Source organism: Calypte anna, chromosome 4A (assembly GCF_003957555.1).
Source record: "Calypte anna isolate BGI_N300 chromosome 4A, bCalAnn1_v1.p, whole genome shotgun sequence".
In the NCBI taxonomy this organism is placed as follows: Eukaryota; Metazoa; Chordata; class Aves; order Apodiformes; family Trochilidae; genus Calypte; species Calypte anna.
The window spans coordinates 34330917-34347603 of NC_044248.1; the positions used below are offsets into that span (position 1 = coordinate 34330917).

The window sequence follows — 16687 nt, forward strand, 5'->3', positions numbered from 1 at the left end:
GGAGTCACCATCTCTGGAGGTATTCTAAGACTTGTTGATGTGGTGCTTAGGGACATGGTTTAGTGGTGGACTTGGCAGTGTGCTAGGTTAACGGTTAGACTCAATGATCTTAAAGGGTTTTTCAGCCCAGTAGTCTGCAGTGCCTAATGCTGCTCTGAATTACAGGGAAAGATAGTAGGTTCTGCTCTATTGTCCTTGGCAGGTTGATTGCTCAGTCTAAACTTGAGGCTGTTGGATTCCTTCTTGAATTAGCTTTCTATCAAGCTTACTTTGTGTTAATCAGAATCAGGAAGTATTAGCATGCACCTCACAAGACAGATGGAAAGGCTGTTGCTGCAGTTGTTGGTTAAAAAAAGCCCAAACCTTTGCCAGATGACTTATGACCAGGTAGTGTTCTTATGCCAACTTAGCTTAGAATGAACACGTTCATTTTTTTCAGTCTTGTGTACCAAAGAGTGAGATGGTTGCTCAGTGTGAAGTTGCATGCAAATTGGGAGACCTCCTGCTATTCCCAAACACAGGGATTCCAAATAATTTGTAATCAGGAGACGCCTGAAATGAAGTTTGCCAGAAATCTCATAGGAACCAACATAAGAGTCCCACGTATTGGTCAACTAATTCAGCTTCTTGAATCAACACAGCCTAGGAGTTTCTAATCCTTATGGTGAGAGTGGTCTGCCCTGTAATTTTAGTCTCTTTCAGTTTGCAGTTAGTTGTGAAGCACAATAGACCAATGGAAAAAAATCTGCATTTTAAAATGGTTTTAAAGAACAGCATAGGCATGAGTCATACCTGTCCCTGCAGGCCGTAAAAAAGTTGTTGACAGTTAGCTGGGAAGAAGTGTATTTAAACTTTGTTCTTGCCAATTTAAATCACTTTATTCAAAAGTGTGAATGAGGCTGTAGTATTCCGTTAAGACTCTTTTTATCAAATTTTTGTATTTATACAAGCAGCAAATGAGTTCTTCCCAGAATTTTATTTTTAATCAAATAATCCTAACCATTGTCCATGATTTTACAAGGGACAAAAGTGAACACTTTAAAATCTTGTCCCAAGGGGCAGTTCAGTTGCATTTCAATAGCTACATAGAGATTTAAATTTAGGCTGAGAAGTGAATGATTTGTGCAATGGCTTATAGCACATTTTGTTGGTGGTTGATAGTAAAATGGGGATTATTCATATCTGGCCAGTTTTCAAGGTGCTGGTTTGTTCTGCGCATGGAATTTGACTAAAAGAATGAGACCACATGATGTGCAAAGCTTGTGTTGAAGGTTGAATTACAAGGAACATAACAGTGCTCTGTGCTTCGATTTTTGCCAACTTTCTGATCAGAAAACTGAGACTTCTGCTAAATACCAGACTGCAGACTGATGCTCTCATACTCCTCCCTCCCACTTCCATTCAGTCTCTCTCTGTCACATCAACAGACCTGCAACATATAGCAGGAGTTCTTTCCCATTTCTGGGAGAAAGATTGGCATACATAAACCAGTTTGGCACTGATAGAATATTAGAGATGGAATATGGTAATAAAAGGAAAGTGGGCAAAAAAACCTCTAGAGATTCGTCAGAACATTGCTGGCATTGCCTTAGTGATGCTCTAGCTAATAACATGCTTTAGCAGTTGCTTTCAGTAAAGGAGAAGGAACAGGAATTAGGACATACATTTGCACAGGCTTTATTGTAGCCTCTTTAATCCTTCTTCTGGTGTACTAATTTCAAACAGTAGTTTTTAATATTTTGCATCTTTCTAGAATATTAACATAGTTTAAGATGCAAAGAACAAACTCCCCCATACAGCTGAGCAACGCTTGTGATTTGGCCTATTCCTAGACATTTTGCTTTGTAGCATTTTTGTTTGTTTTTTGGTTTTTGTTCTTGATAAATCAGTAACTTTAAATGGGCTGCATTGCTTTCAGTACTTGGATTTGTGAAATACTCTGTATAAAGTCTCTACAACACTACAAACTTTAGAACTATGGTTGCCATCTAATTTTGTGGTTACAATTGAATGAGACAGCAAGCCAGCAGTTTCTGAACTCTCTAATTTCCTCTATCTTGTCTATAAATCAAAAAAAATTAAATTCCAAAACCCAGTTATTTAGATGACTGACTTGCTACTTGTCCCACAGTGAATGGGTTGGTTTAGGGAGCACATCAGTTGCATCACACTGAATTAGCAAGTTGACAGAAATTTTTGAGAAATATTTAATTATGCAATGTCTGAGGTTATGTAAAGGTTGCAATGTGCAGTTTTCCTTGAGGGTATAAACAGGATTTTTTGACTTGAGCTTTTTTAATTCAAGTGTAAATATTACAGCTTGTCAAAGGGAGAATAAGCTTTTACTGAACAAAATGGTTTCCCAAAAGAAGTTTTGGCTCAACAGTGGACAGGTATGGCCATTTTAATTTTTATTCTATGTTTCTTAGCTTTCATACAGGTAGTACTGTTTGGAAATATCTCTGAAACACTGTGAAATATGCCACCTTATTTCATTCTTTTTGCATTCTATGAGAGATCTCTTACAAATACCTGTTCTGGACCCAAATGTATTAGAGGAATCTGTCCCTAATCTTATTTAAATAATGCTAGATACTGTGTTTAAAAAAAAAAAAAAAAATTAGCAATTTTCACTCTTACTCATCTAGATGAAGGACTGCTTACCCTGAATTGTGCAGTGCTATGTTTCTTGTACAGGCAGGCAGGCGTGCTGTGTGGTTTCTAGACTGGAAGCACCTGTTCAGGAAAGAGTTTGCTGGGATGGGGCAGGTTTGCTGGGCTGCTTGCTCTGCCCGTGGCCCCTTTTGACACATAATTGCACAGCATAAGGTTAATGACAGTGGGTAGCAGGGCTTCAAAGCGCCTGGTGTGACCCCGGCGTGCCTGGCATTCCTTTCTGCTGAGCAAAGGTTTGGTATCGATTCCCCACTGTGCCCGAAGAATGTACTCGGGAGAAACCAGCTCCCACCGTGGCTCCCCCAGAGAGGGGAGAGTTGTCATGGCAATAAATCATGGAAGAGGAGTAAATACCCTTCTGTGTGCTCAACCACAGGCATGGGTTGTGGTGAGAAACGAAAGCTGGGTCAAGGGGTTATGATGTCTGATTGTCCCCTTTACAACCGCTGCTGTCACTTACCGGCAGAGCGGATCATGTGTCGTGGACAAAATGACCATTTGAATGTACCAGGGACACTTTGGGTTGTGAGGACTCGGTGTCCCACCGGGTCACAGTGCTGACCAGACTGACCTGCAGCCTTTACCCGAGTGTGCTGTAGCCAAAGGCAACGTTAGCAGAGCTGCACCTTCCCCACAGTGCCTGCCTCCACCTGCTCCACAGATGTGGCCAAGTATGGAGGAAAAAGACCAAACATACTCTGTGTCTTGCAGTCCAGGCACACCCCCACTTGTTGATAGTTGGACATTCTTCCTGACTTCCAAAGAAGGAGAAAATATGGAAGAGGATAGAGAAGGAAAGGAGTAATAAGGTGGGGCAGTAGGTTTTGTTAGACTGAGATGTTTTGGAGAAGACAGTGAGGAGGAAGCGAAGGGGAAATTTCTGAGTCAGGAGATTGGTACAGGGAACAGAGGGCATGGAAGTGGAGGACCCTGAGGGCTGGTGGGTTACAGAGAATGGAGGAAGAGGAAGGGCCAGAAGAAGTCCAAGAGATCAAGAGATTCACGGACACTCAACAGAACAAATTCCTCTCTGAAGTTATCAGTGGACTGCCCTGAGCTTTACTGGCACATCTTGTTTCATCTTTCACTCTGCTGCTGTACCAGGAGTGGGCATCCTGCTGTATTCCTCACTGCTGGGTACCTGCAGCAGTGCTAGGAGTGGGGGTTTGAGCTGTTCATGCCACTAGCACACCAAACAAAGAGTCATTGTGTTTCCAGATGATGGGAAGTACACTAAATTCTCTTGACATGGTAAAATCCTGCCAGGATGCCTAAAACATTCGCAAGTTCACCTTTGCAGACTTGATGCATCTGCACAAGTGGGTAACAACGTATCTTAAATTACCACCTCAGATGCTGTTTTTTCCACTGAATCTGTCTCTTATTTAGTATGCGCCATGCACAGGGCTGTCTTGGCAAGGAGCATTTTAGGAGTAAAAGCATCTTACACTTGTCATTTCCAACTCCTTTGAATGCTTGGTTTTGTAACCTTTATACTCTCTTTAGGTAATGCAGGTAGGAAAAGAGATTTGACATTTTTAATAGGTTTTTGTTTGTTGTTTTTTTCTTCTTCAAATTCTTCCTAGATCCTTCTAGTATAATCTATAACTCCAGGAATTCTTCTGTCTATAGCCTGAGGGCTCACTACTAGCTTCTTATCATTCTCATGCACCACAAATGAGGGACGGAAACTATTTTGGAAATATATTTTAGTAGATGATACGAGATAAATAAGCACTTCTCTTGACAATCAAAATTAAGCTATCTCTAAAGAAAACAAAAATGGAAAACTTAACAGAAAAGAGGCAGTAGATACTAATGCTTTATTTGTATTCAGTGTTAAGGACAGACATTTTTGGAAAGCAGTCCAAGTAGACTCTTTCTGTACAGAGGTGATTTCCCAACCTGCTTATATTCGAGTGAAAACAGTTTGACCACTGCTGTTCAAAGGCAGAAATGAAAGCTTCATGAATTTGGAAACATTCTTGACTACATGAACCGAATCAGCTCAGCTCTGTGGTTCAACTATTGAAAAAGGGACCTGATCACTATTAGGCTTTTGTATTTATTGATAAATTGATGATGTCATGATAATTGATGATTGGTCATCTTTTGATGACCAAGAAGGATGTGTGCTTTGTGTGCCTGTGGTAGGATTTAAGAGCAGTCTCAAGTGCATGATTTTATTACTTCATGGAGTACATCACAGGCAGAGTCTGTGAAATTACTATTACAGGAGTATACATTAAAATTAGCAAAAAATAGCGCCTGGGGGCTAGGGTATTTTAGAAAAAATTACTACTTAGGCACCCAAAGAGTTAGATGGGTATTGCCCCAAACTAAATACCCTGTTCCCAACCCACTGCCTTCAGAGGGGTGAAAGGATATCCGGGAGAAGAGCAGCCCAAGGGAGGGACCCGGATGGGCTGTGGGGTGCCAGCTTCCTCCACAGAGCAGGTGTGGGTGCCAGTGTGCTGCAGGAGCTGTTGAGCAGGGCAGGGTGACACCAGGCTGTCCCCAGCCTCCCAGGTGCTGCCACTCCGGCTGGTGCAAGGTCATCTCCTCAGGAAATTTAGGATGTACTTTGGTCTCTGAAGCGAGGGCTGCCGCGTCTCAGACAGGAGCACAGCCCTGCTCAATGTGAACTTGAGTGATTAGCACAGCCATTACTGCACCTATAAATAGAATTCATCTTACAATGTATTAAGTTTAATGATATAATAAATAGATTACAGTTAACTTTAATAGGAGCACAATGAATGGAGACGCAGTTCTTATGAAGATCTGCTGCCATTAGTGAATGTTTTGCAAGGAGCATAATATGCAATACCTTCTTCTTTCTTTGAAAAATGAATAATGTTACAGTACTGTGTAGAAATACAACGCAGAAAAGCAGCTCATAATGTTCCTGTTGCACAGATAGCAGTCAATTGCATGAAAGTGCAGGTTGCATTAGCAACCCTAACTTCCTTATGAATATGCATTACAAAAATGTTTGTTATATTATAATATTGCTAGTTTTAAAACAAACCATACCAGATTTCTCTGTAGGAAACTTGAATGTGGTTACTGTCACAGGGAATTAAAAGCAACATGAAGCCTAGCTCCACTGATACTTTTGTTTTCATTTATCTTTAACAAGAAAAGAAATGCTTTGGGAAGAAAATGTTTTGGGGTTTTTTGTCCCCATGAAATAATATACAGTTCTAGTGAGACAAGCTTCCTGGAGTTTTAACATGACATGTTTAAGGAAGGTTGACATTATACCCTCTGCCTGTGATTCATCTTGTTGTGCTTGTTTTATAGTAAAACCTTAATATGAGTGCCCATTTCCATTTGACAGAGACTTAAGAACGTTTTCCAAAGCAAGTAAGTCACTCTGTGGTAATAATACAGCCTCCTGAGTTGGGAGGACAAAGCCTAAACCCCAGTTCCTTGCCATTTCACTGAAGTCTGTAGTTGGCAGGTGTTTAAAGCAGCTCTTCTGGGGGCATGAGGAAGTTAAGAAGGAGAGCAGGCTGCACTTCTTGTTGTGCACAGACATCTCTGTGGCCATGAGTGAGGGAGGTGGGGAGCCTGACCTGGCTGAAAAACAGCCCAGACAAAAAGTGGTGTTCCAAGGTCAGTTTCCACCCCAGTTGACCACACAGGCACACAACAAAGACTGTGGTGGCACACCTGAGAGGTGATGCAAACATAGGAATGAATGACCAAGGGCAGCTGTGGGTGCTAGGACTGCTTCTTTCTTTTTTTTTTTTTTTTTTTTTTTTTTTTTAGTAGCTCTGCTGGCTTAAATGCTCATCAAACTACAGCTGAGAGTGATGCCTCCAGGTGTAAATAACAGGCTTATGCTCTCTGCATGGGACACTCAAGTGTTCCTCATACCTCTTTCTCAGTGGTGTAGCTGGCTCAAGAAGTTTGTGTCCCGCCTGCAAACTGCTCATTTGCTTCTGCTGGCTTGGTTGTTTGTGAAGGCATGGTGGAAAATTCAACCAGCAAATGGTTCCAAAAAAACAAAAAAAGAAATCCCAAAGGAGAAAACTTAAAACTGGTTCTCCTCACTCCCATCTGTCAATGAATCTTGTTCACAGAGCATTTCTACAGATGTTTGTGCCTAAGGTCAAGAGCCATTTGTGGATGGGAATGGGACTGGGATACCTTTAAGATGGTGTTGCCACCAAGAAACAGTGCTTGGAACTCTTATCTCCCTTCATAAACCAGTGCATGGCAGCCCTGACTGTGCTCCTTTAAAATAACCTAAGCATGGAAGCATATGTTGCAAGTTCTGCGCCTAACTACATGCAACCAAGAAAGAAGACAGAAGTCTGACCTTTAGAGGGGAGTTCTGCTCTGCTGGAGACACTGTGATGCCATATTACATTAAGCTTGTCTTTGCAATCTCCCTGCTCTTAAAACATAATTTGAAGTTTATTCTAAATATCCAGCACTGAGGTCTGTTATGCACTTGCGTATAAATCCTTTTCAAAGCTATTTTTCTGGCCATTAACTAGCATTGAATCCTATCACAATATATTTAAAAGTTAATATATTTTTAAAGGCAAATGGTGAAAAGGAAGTGGTTTGTGGAAAATCTCTGCTAGAGATATATACTTTTAAAAATGGTATTTATAATCAAATTTCATAATGTTCTAATAAAATCAGGATTCAGTAATCTGATTTTTCAAGTTGCCATCTATACCATTTCTTTCCCTGCAAAAACAAAACTGAGGGACTACTCAGTTTGAAAGCAGTCTTCAGAATGCTTTGCCAAGAAACATTTTACAATTAGTACAACAAATCAGTAGTACTTATCCCACTTGGTAATAGTTATTCGCTGCTCCATTTAGTGGCTCTGTGTGTCCTTCTTCCTACAACAGGGTTCCTTTTGCTTTCCCTACTTCATTCCAAACAGTACTGCAAAAATGTGTCATTGATGAGTAAGCAACTGAGCAGTGCACACTGCAATGTGCAGGATTCTATTTGATTTGTACTGTACAAGATCATAAGCTTAAATCTCCTTCTGTAACTATGTTGAGGCAAAAATGCTGGAGTGGATGTCTCTAAGCCTGCTGAAGGCATTATAACTAAATAGAGTAGAAATGCCCTCATCCAAATGGCTTTCAGGAAGCCAAGTTGCACTTGTTCTTCCTTCATACTTGGAGCGTAGCAGATGTTGGTAAAAAATTAGTGCCCTTAAATTAAGTCTGTTTTGTTGCATCAATACTAATTGTATATTGCACAGGAACACACGGTTTACACCTGTGTGATAAGGTGCAGTGTACACTGTGCCCTTGAACTTTTCCTGTTACCCAAATACCACTTTTCTTTATGTGGTCAGTGTCTTAAACCATTGTCTCACCCAACCAGCAGGTATGGAATTTACCCATAAAATTGCTCCAGCTCAGCACCTTGGATGCATGCTAATAAACCTCCAGCTTCAAGGTCATTGTGTAGCCCAAGCTGAACCAGGAGAAACCATGAGAACATGAGATTTCCAAGATGCCAGTGGGTCACTTGTTTCATTTCATAATATATTCAAAAAGAAAAAGATCTGACAATAGTAGCAGTGTCTTTTGTAGAGAAAAGGCCTGGCCCTGAATTACTTTGCAACATGTTTAACGCTTGCTATTTTTTCTCTTCTTCTAAGACTTTATACAAGGTGAACTCTAGCATCTGCCTTTCTCATTGACTGAATGGGGAACTTAGGCTTTTAAATGTAGGTGTCCTAAGCTAAGATGTAGTTAAATTTCTAAAGCAGATGGCAGAAGTACCGCTCTGTGGGGCCAGATTCTTGCCTGAATGGGAGCATTTGGCAAATTAAATGAAGTATGTGGTTTTATGAAGAGGTCAAACATAGAAGACAAAGCGCTGGCTGCTGCAGCTGCCCTAACCACATTACCCAGCAGAAAGGAAGTGTTTAAAACCTAAGAGGGTCCAAATTTGAGAAAGGGAAAACGTATCTAAGCATGACTGTCCTTCCCAGCTTCTCTTCCCTGTCTCCAGGGTAAATCTTGCACAGAGGATTTGGCCCCACTTGATGAGGGTGTTTGGTTTCCTGGGTAGAAAAAAAAAAGCAATCCTATTAGACAACACACAAAAATCCCTCTGAAATGTTTCTAAAGGAGTCACTCTGGTAAATGTCTGCTAAATGTGCAGAGTACACAGAATCCCTTCTGGCACTGTCTTGAGTGTTGCATTTACCAATATTAATGGAGATACCAAACCATATTGCTGCCCAGCCCCTCCTGCACACATTATGTTCCTAACACACATATGGGGATGTGAAATGCCAATTGCAGTTTTTGCATCCCATAGTTTAAGCACCAGTGTACTTCCAGTATGCTGACTGGCCATTGCCATGGCCAGACCATCCTGTGCCCTCTCCACTCAAAAATGTTTCAACAAAAAAAAACCCCAAAATGTTGTTTTTTGGTCTGTTACACTGTAATCTCTGTTCTTCTAGGGTTTATATAGCTCTGCGGGTGATTTCTGTAATTCATTCTGGTCTTTCATTAGAAGTAATAGACGGTCTTAATTACAGCATGCCACATGACAAACTGGTAAAGGTGCTAGAAATGTTGCCAACAGGAAAAGAATTGGATGGTGTGAATTTTTATTAATTAAGAGCTGGCAGTACTGATGGGAAATAAGATTGGACTTGTGTCCACTGCAAACTATGTAATTTTAGTGTAGACATTTTTCTAAATGTCATGAGTTTTATGCTGTTAGTGGTTTTAAAAACTTGAAAAATTATCTTCCGCATAAAAAAATAAAACCAACCTTTGAAATTGAATGTATATCAAATAAGGGAAGAAACATGGCAACTTTTGATTTTTCTCTCAACATTGCTTCATAAACTCCAGTCTTCCTCAATGTATTTTAATTTGTGATGACCATTTACTTTATACCATTAAATATTCTTAGAGCATATTAAGTTACTGCAGTAAATAATATTGCAAATGTCAGCAGAGATGATCTCTGCTACTTGCAGTTGGGCTTCCAAAAGCATCTGAGAGGGGTTGAGGTCTTACTCTTTTGCAAAGCTTTCATTAATTTTTTACAGTTGAGAGTTGTGGGGGAGTTCCTGGAGTCAAGGGAGAAAGTTCTTTCTAGAGAGTAATTTGGAGCAGGAGCCTATCAGTAGGTACCCTTGGCCTCTGGAGGAGTATGTTCTTATCCATGGACTACAGAGAACTCAGTCTGTGGTTAGGTGTTTCAGGAAAGAGCCAACACCCAACTACAGTTGTCTTGCAACTACCCAGAGACTGTCAGACTTGAGGTAGGGTAGATGATGATTTCTTTGCAGAGAATCCAAAGTGGTAGCGCTATAGAGAAAAACACTAAATAAGTTTTTGTCTTATTCTCTGAGAAAGACAGACTGCTAGATGAAAGATGGTGACTATTAAAATGCCAAAATCTGTCTGTGCTTATCTGTATCTAAAATTAGGAAAAAATCCCAAACCTTTTGTGCAGAATAAATACCCGATATAGCAAGTTTTCTACCTCTAGCAAATGATTGGTGAGGTTACCGCGTGGGTCCTGACTGAGGTGAAAAGATGAGCAGTTAAGTCAGTGGGTTTTTACCATGAGAGAGTACCTGCCAGTCACGATCAAAAGAGAATCAGCAATAGTATTATTCCAAAAGAGATGAAAATAGTAATTTCTTGTTATTATTCAACTCACTGCCTGCTTATCCTAAAGCACATTTTGTTCAAAAGGTAAATCTAGTTATGCTGTCGGGTCACGCATGTCTTTGGGCTGGGTGAGAGACTCATCCTTTGGGATTTTGGGATGGTGCGCAGTGCCATGATGGAGGAAGAGTATCCATCCTCCCCTCTTTGCATCAAGTGCACTCCTAGGCTGGGGGAGGGGCAGAGTAGCCCTGAACATTACAGAGCATTATGTATGCATGTATGTAAAGTACTTTTAACCCCCCAGCAATAATGTTTGAATTATTTCTTACGCTAATGATTTGGGTAATAATTTGCTTCCTGTGATTACTTAACGTGTATATGCAGCCTATGTGTTTTTTTTTTCCTTCCCCTTTGCATGTGATGTGCTAGCAAAGGAAGACAGTAATAGTCTCTCGGGATATGTACAGCTCTGTTCATATCTGAGGTATGAAGTCAACGAAAGACCATTTTGTTCTCATAAAATATACAGCACTGCAGTTTAATGGATAATGGCATAAATGCCAAGGCTTGATGGGCAGAACCATTTTCACTGGAAGACAAAAAAGACTACAAGGACTCAATGTTGGATAAGAGATACATAAAACCATACAGAAGCAGGATCTTGGGCTATGGAGTAGTGGTTTTGTCATGAGTGTGCCAATGCCTTAACACTTAGCTTAAAGTAATAATCTATATGAGATTTTTTTATTTTTTTTTTAAGTACTAATGAGGATGCTGGCAAGTTTCAAGCTTTACATCCTTTATATAATGTTATTTTTTTACTTTTTTTTTTTCTTTCTCTCTCCCCACTGCTTTGGCTGTTAAAGAAAAAGATGGTTTCCCCTGAGGTGTGCAGGAAGTAGCTACATGTTCGCTTCTGTTTGACTGCATCTGTCTGGAGAGCTGCTGAGCGTCTCCAGTTTGCACTGCACCTGGGGAAAATTACAGAGGAGCCTTGTGGTTTCAGATCATCTTCTGGGTGTGCTCTGCTTTGAACTTGGGCAGAAAACTTTCAAGAGAGGGGAAAATAAAAAAAAAATAAATAAAAACAAAACACGAAAAACAAACACAAGAAAAATTGGAAAATTGCAGAAGCTGGAGTCTCTTATTTGAGTTGCCTGTATAGAAACTTAAGAAATAAAAAAAAAGCTGCCTCGCTGCTGTGCTTGTTGCAGGTATTTGTCTTAGAGCCCAACCATATGTCAGGAACTTCAGTGCCCTTGAATCGAACCATAAGGGTGAACTGAACAGATCTGTTGATGTGCACGGAGTTGGAAACGACCATAAAAGCAGCGTTCTCTCGCAAGTAATTACCTAGGGCTTTCCTTGCGCTGTTACTGAGACGTAGGTGAGAATCCTTCATAGGACCGCTGTTCGAAGCCCAAGCTAAGATGGCTTGGTGTCGCCTGAGGGCTGTCTCTCATCAGAGGAGTATTCCTGCGCCCAGGCTGCCCCAGGTGCGGGGGAAGGCTGCCCGGTGCTGGGGAAACCCGTGGCCGGCTCCTGCCTTCCGCAGCTCCGCCGCTGCTGTGCTGTGAAATAATATTTTAATGTCTATTACATAATTGTTGGTTTCGCGTTTTTTCAACTCCTAAATCTTCAAACCTCGTTTCGTCTATTGTTTAGCTAATAGAGGGTATTTCAGCATTTTCTTTTTTTTTTTTTCCCCCATGGTGTATTTCAAATTTTTCTAAAATTAACCGCACTTTTGAAGGACCCATTTGCGCCCCTCCGCGGAACCCAGTCGCGTACGAGTCCAGCCAGGCTCGCCGAGGGCGACGGTGTAATTATAATTAGTGGAAACGAGCTTGTTTTGCTCCCGCTTGGAAATCCGTGAAGCGTGCGGGCTCTAGGGGAACAGAGCGAGGGTTGGGGGGCAGCCCCCGGGCCTCCGAGGCGGAAACAAAAACGGAGGTCGGAGGTGCTGGTGGAATAACCCCAACCCACACAGCGCTGTATTTTATTTATTTATAATTTTATATATTTTTTTAATGTTTTTTTCCTCTCTCTTTTCCCAGGGCGGGGGCGGTTTTCCCGCCGCCGGGGCCCGCGGGCTCCCCCCCCGGCCGCGCATCCCGCAGTGCCGCGCCGCCGCCGCCGCTGCGGAGGCGGGAGGGGAGGGAGGGAGGGACGGGGCGGGCGCGGGGGGCGGGAGGAGGCCGGGAAAGAGAGGGAGGGAGGGAGGGATAGAGAGAGGGAGGGAGAGCGGCGGGCAGGGGAAGCCGGGCTCGGCGCAGGCAGGGCAGGGCCGAGGCGAACCGGGCCGAGCCGAGCCGCCGCCGCCCGCCGTGCCCGAGCATGTCGGCGCGGGAGGCGGTGACCTACCTGCCGGAGAAGGGGCTGTACTGCCAGCGACTGCCCGGCCGACGGGTCCGCGGCGCCCCGCAGCCGCGCAAGGGGAAGCGTGCCGACACCATGGGCTTCTACGGCACCCTCAAGATGATCTTCTACAAAGTGAGTGGCCGCTCTCTTCCCTCCCTCTCTCCCCCGGCTGCGCGCCCGCGGAAGGAGGGAGGGAGAGAGGTAGGCGGGCGGGGAGGGGCGGGGGCCGCGCATCTTCCGCGCTGCCGCTCCGCGGGCGGAAACGTGCCGGCGGTGCCGGCCGGGCGCAGCTGCAGTGTGCGGCCGGGGAGCGCTGCCCGCCCGCGCTTGTGGCTGGGGGGGGGGATGCGGAATACAGTTTGCTACCTTTTTTTTTTTTTTTTTAATATACTGCAACCTTAATCATTTTGATCAAGCCACGCTGTCTGAAGGAGTTGTGCTTTCCTAGCGACATATTAAATATTTACGGGGATGTTTGCGCGGCGGTTTCTGTTTTGCGGTGACACAGATCCCTTGCTGATGTCTGAATCTTGTCACTAGACCTCTCTGCCGTAGAGAAAGTTTTATCTTCCTTGCATAGTAAACGACGTTTTTGACCGTGTATTTACTTAGCACCTTCTGAGATGCTGAAGCTCTGTCTTTCTGTGTGTGGTGGACCCCACGAGAAAGTTCCCAAAAATACCTGGGGAAACAAAACAACCCTTACTTAAAGAAATGGGTGAAATCGTTATTAGGCAGCAGAACAGAGAGCTGCATATTGTTTCCTCCCGTAACGCAAAAGAGTAAACCAGTGTAGCTGCTTGTTCTACTGCAGCCTTCGTAGGTACTTGCTATTTTTAAGGTGTGCTTTTGGAAAACTGCATCTCCTTATGAGAAGCAGAAAAGAGATCTGATGATGATAACTTCCTAGAAAGGCAAGCTGGGCATACAAAATTTCCCTGAACAGGAAAAATTCTTCCTGAAAAGTCTATCGTCAAATACTGAAAATCATGCTCAAACATCTACTCTATGCTTCCAGTAATTTTTTTCCTGCTCGCCTGTCCAGCACAGCAATAAATATGGTATCCATTATTTTACAGTGATGTTTACAACTGGTTTTCCGTGGGGAAGCACAGGGGGTGCTCTTCCTGGGGCGTGGGGGAGCAGCGAGGGTGAGGTTGGTGTTTCGGGAGCGCTCAGGGCGGTTCTGGCTGAATGCTCCTCTGGTGAAATGCTGTGAGTGTCCCATGTGAGGCACCGGCAAGAAAACACAGCTACAAGGCAGGCTATTCTGGTAGTGTTGTAGCTGGTACTGTGAAAACGGGAATAGTTAACCTTAGTTACCTCTCCCTTGTAATCCCTAAATGAAACGTAAGGTCTTCAGTGACTGCTTTTAGGAAAAGCCATAAAGGTATTTTCAAAGTAAGGAAAAAAAAAACCCTTCCCAAAAAAGTATATGGACCTTAGACTTTAGAGAATCCTATAAACCTATAAAGTGGGCTTTTTTTTTTTTTTTTTTTTTTTTTTTTTTTTTTTTTGGCAGCTAGACTGATGTAATAAATGGCTAAATAACTGTGTTATAGTCCAACATTAAAAAAGATGAGTGGTGTAGGAAAGATGCCAACTTTTATACTGTACCTTGAAGATGAAATTTTGAAAAACCAGAGCAAATGGTTAAACTACAGTGTGAATTGTTACACAGGTAGTTTATGCATTTTCCAGCTCACAGTGGTAAACAAGCATCCTTTTGCTGGCTAAAGTGCTTTGTTGTATCACATCTTAAAAAAAAGAAAACGAACAAAAAACCTCTGAAATTGCATTTGGCACATGTGTGTCTCTGTAAATCCAAAAGCCTGTGGTTAAAGATTACCCAAATATGTAGAAAGTAATCTTTGTTTGTCTGACTGGATAAATATGGCTTTCAGTGCTTTCCATCTCTTTGGTAATTTCTGCAGACTGGCTTCCCCTTTCAGCAGCTGCCCTGCTCATTACTGGGTTTTGATCGTATCTAATTGCGGGTGACATTCAGAACTGAGGTTTAGTGTTTTTCATCCTTGGGTAAGGATGTAATTCTTGTAAAATTGTTGATTATCAGTTTTAATGCAGTTTTATAAATGACTTCAATGTAGAACTTTAAAATAAAAGGTTAGACAAAAGAAAAAAATGTAGTTTAATTCTTTTTTTAGGCCCTAAAGTGAATATTTGGTTTATAATGCAGACAGGCTACCTAAAATTTAACCGTTTCCATGAGAGATTTAGCAATGAACCTGAACACAAAGAAGAGGAAGGGGTTTGGTTTAGTTTTCTCCTCTCCCAGAATAATAAAGGGAACAGTTTACTAAATAAAGCGACACAGAGTTCTGCACACTTTCCACATTTGAAATTTGGAAATTAAAAGAATGTAATTCCAAAAGATTTTGGACTCTCAAACATCACAATATGTACATGCACCCTATGAAACATGTATCAAATATTTTTGAAGCTATAAATTAAAATGTTGCTTTAAATCATCTTGTGAGTGTCAACTTTGCTGGAATGTGATATGAAAGTAAAAGGTAAAAATGGATTGATTTTACAGAAGTATGCATAAGTAAGGCTGGTCATGTAACTAAATCTGTGTTGTTGCTCTCTTCCTTCACCTTGCAGATGAAGAGAAAGTTGGACCATGGCTCCGAGGTCCGTTCTTTCTCTCTGGGAAAGAAACCCTGCAAAGTCTCAGAATACACAAGGTAATTAAATGTAATAACAGATCACTGGATCCTGATTCTTGGGTATATCCCACCTTTCCAATTACTAAGCCTGATTCATGGCTCCTTTTAATGTTAAAGCACTGTAAACCAAAGAAGGGGTGGTATCAGCATTTGAAAATTGCTTAGCTAATTTAAATTATGTGAACTGAAGATGGGTTTTAATGAAGTAGCCAGACTTGCATTTCTTCTGTTGAGGTTTGTCTTTTGCTCTAAATATAGCAGGCCCATTTACTAAGAGAATTTTTGAGGGCTGAAGCATTCCTGGAAATAAAATCAATCAGTGTTTAAAAAGGGATGTAATGATAAACCCCTAAGACTGTTACAAACTGTGATCAAATGTATCACTTTGCTATGGTAACAGCAATGAGAGAATGGAAATTCATGTAGGCAGGGCAGACCATCTGATCTGAACAGGAACACACACGTCCTTGTTATCCACAATATATGAAATTATTACTGGTTCTACTCCGCTTCCTTACTACTTCTGAATGGTACCAGATCACACAAATAACTGCTGCTGTTCTGCTCAGATCCTTTGTGGGGTAAAGCACTCCTGAACGTGAGAAGTGGTGGTGGAGTAAGGTCCTGGCTGCACACCTTACAACTGCAGTTCTTACTGTATAGTTTCCATAAGAACTGTGCTCTGGTGTCAGACTACTTCCCATCCCATCTGAATTTACACCCTTCTACAATTTTATCCCATAACAAGCATCAGCCATGCCACAAAGCATTGTGTTTGCCTCCCAGAACTGGCTGGGGATGTACATTCTCCTGAATATGCTGCAGTAGTGTTAAGTCACACATCTTAGAAGTAGCTTAAATTCTATTTCTCTTCATAGGTTTAGGATAAACCTAGAGGTTTATCAGGTGATGATTGAAAAGTCAGTGTGAGGAAAAGAGCTTCCAGGTCTGGTTTTCAGAGATGTAAACACTGCAGTAGAGAAAAGGAAGCAATGTCTTGTTGCTGAGAAGCACACATTGCAGCTTCCACATCCCCCTCCAGCTAGTAACTTCTCTGGGTTTGTGAATCAGTCTGATAGGAGAACATTCTTGTTGGCCACCAGTCCTCCAGGAGTCACTGTGAGCTCTGCACTGCTGTGAGAGCAAACAGCTCAGCAGCAAAGCAAGTGCACTTTTTGTCATGTCTGTCAGATTCAGAGAATCAGCTGGACTTGTCCAGCTCCCACAGAAACCTGCCTGGCTGTTGCAGAGGAAGGAAAACATACAGGAAAAATAAAGCATGAACAAAAATCTTGTGGTTTAATCTCGGGTCAAAGGAGAAAGGCT

General features: G+C 42.1%; 1 protein-coding gene and 1 long non-coding RNA gene across 5 annotated transcripts in view; one reads left to right on the forward strand and one right to left on the reverse strand.

Annotated features, from left to right (window-relative positions):
• Positions 1 to 16687, forward strand: part of FBXW7 (F-box and WD repeat domain containing 7) — a 178529-nt gene that overhangs the window by 132681 nt on the left and 29161 nt on the right. For 2 of the 3 annotated variants that reach the window (XM_030450271.1, XM_008493783.2), the window contains one exon: positions 15297 to 15379. In XM_030450271.1, the coding sequence (XP_030306131.1) occupies positions 15297 to 15379 (83 nt within the window). Of the gene's footprint in view, positions 1 to 12532; positions 12804 to 15296; positions 15380 to 16687 lie in introns of those variants that run through there. The other variant, XM_030450272.1, reaches the window with a different exon arrangement.
• LOC115598290 lies at positions 4761 to 12752 on the reverse strand. Of its 2 annotated transcripts, none has more exons than XR_003987550.1 (3): positions 12675 to 12752; positions 11664 to 11881; positions 4761 to 5351 (listed from the first exon to the last, which is right to left on the reverse strand). It is a non-coding gene; the product is annotated as an uncharacterized LOC115598290 (long non-coding RNA). The 2 variants fall into 2 exon arrangements; XR_003987551.1 differs by lacking the exon at positions 4761 to 5351 and adding an exon at positions 9411 to 10001.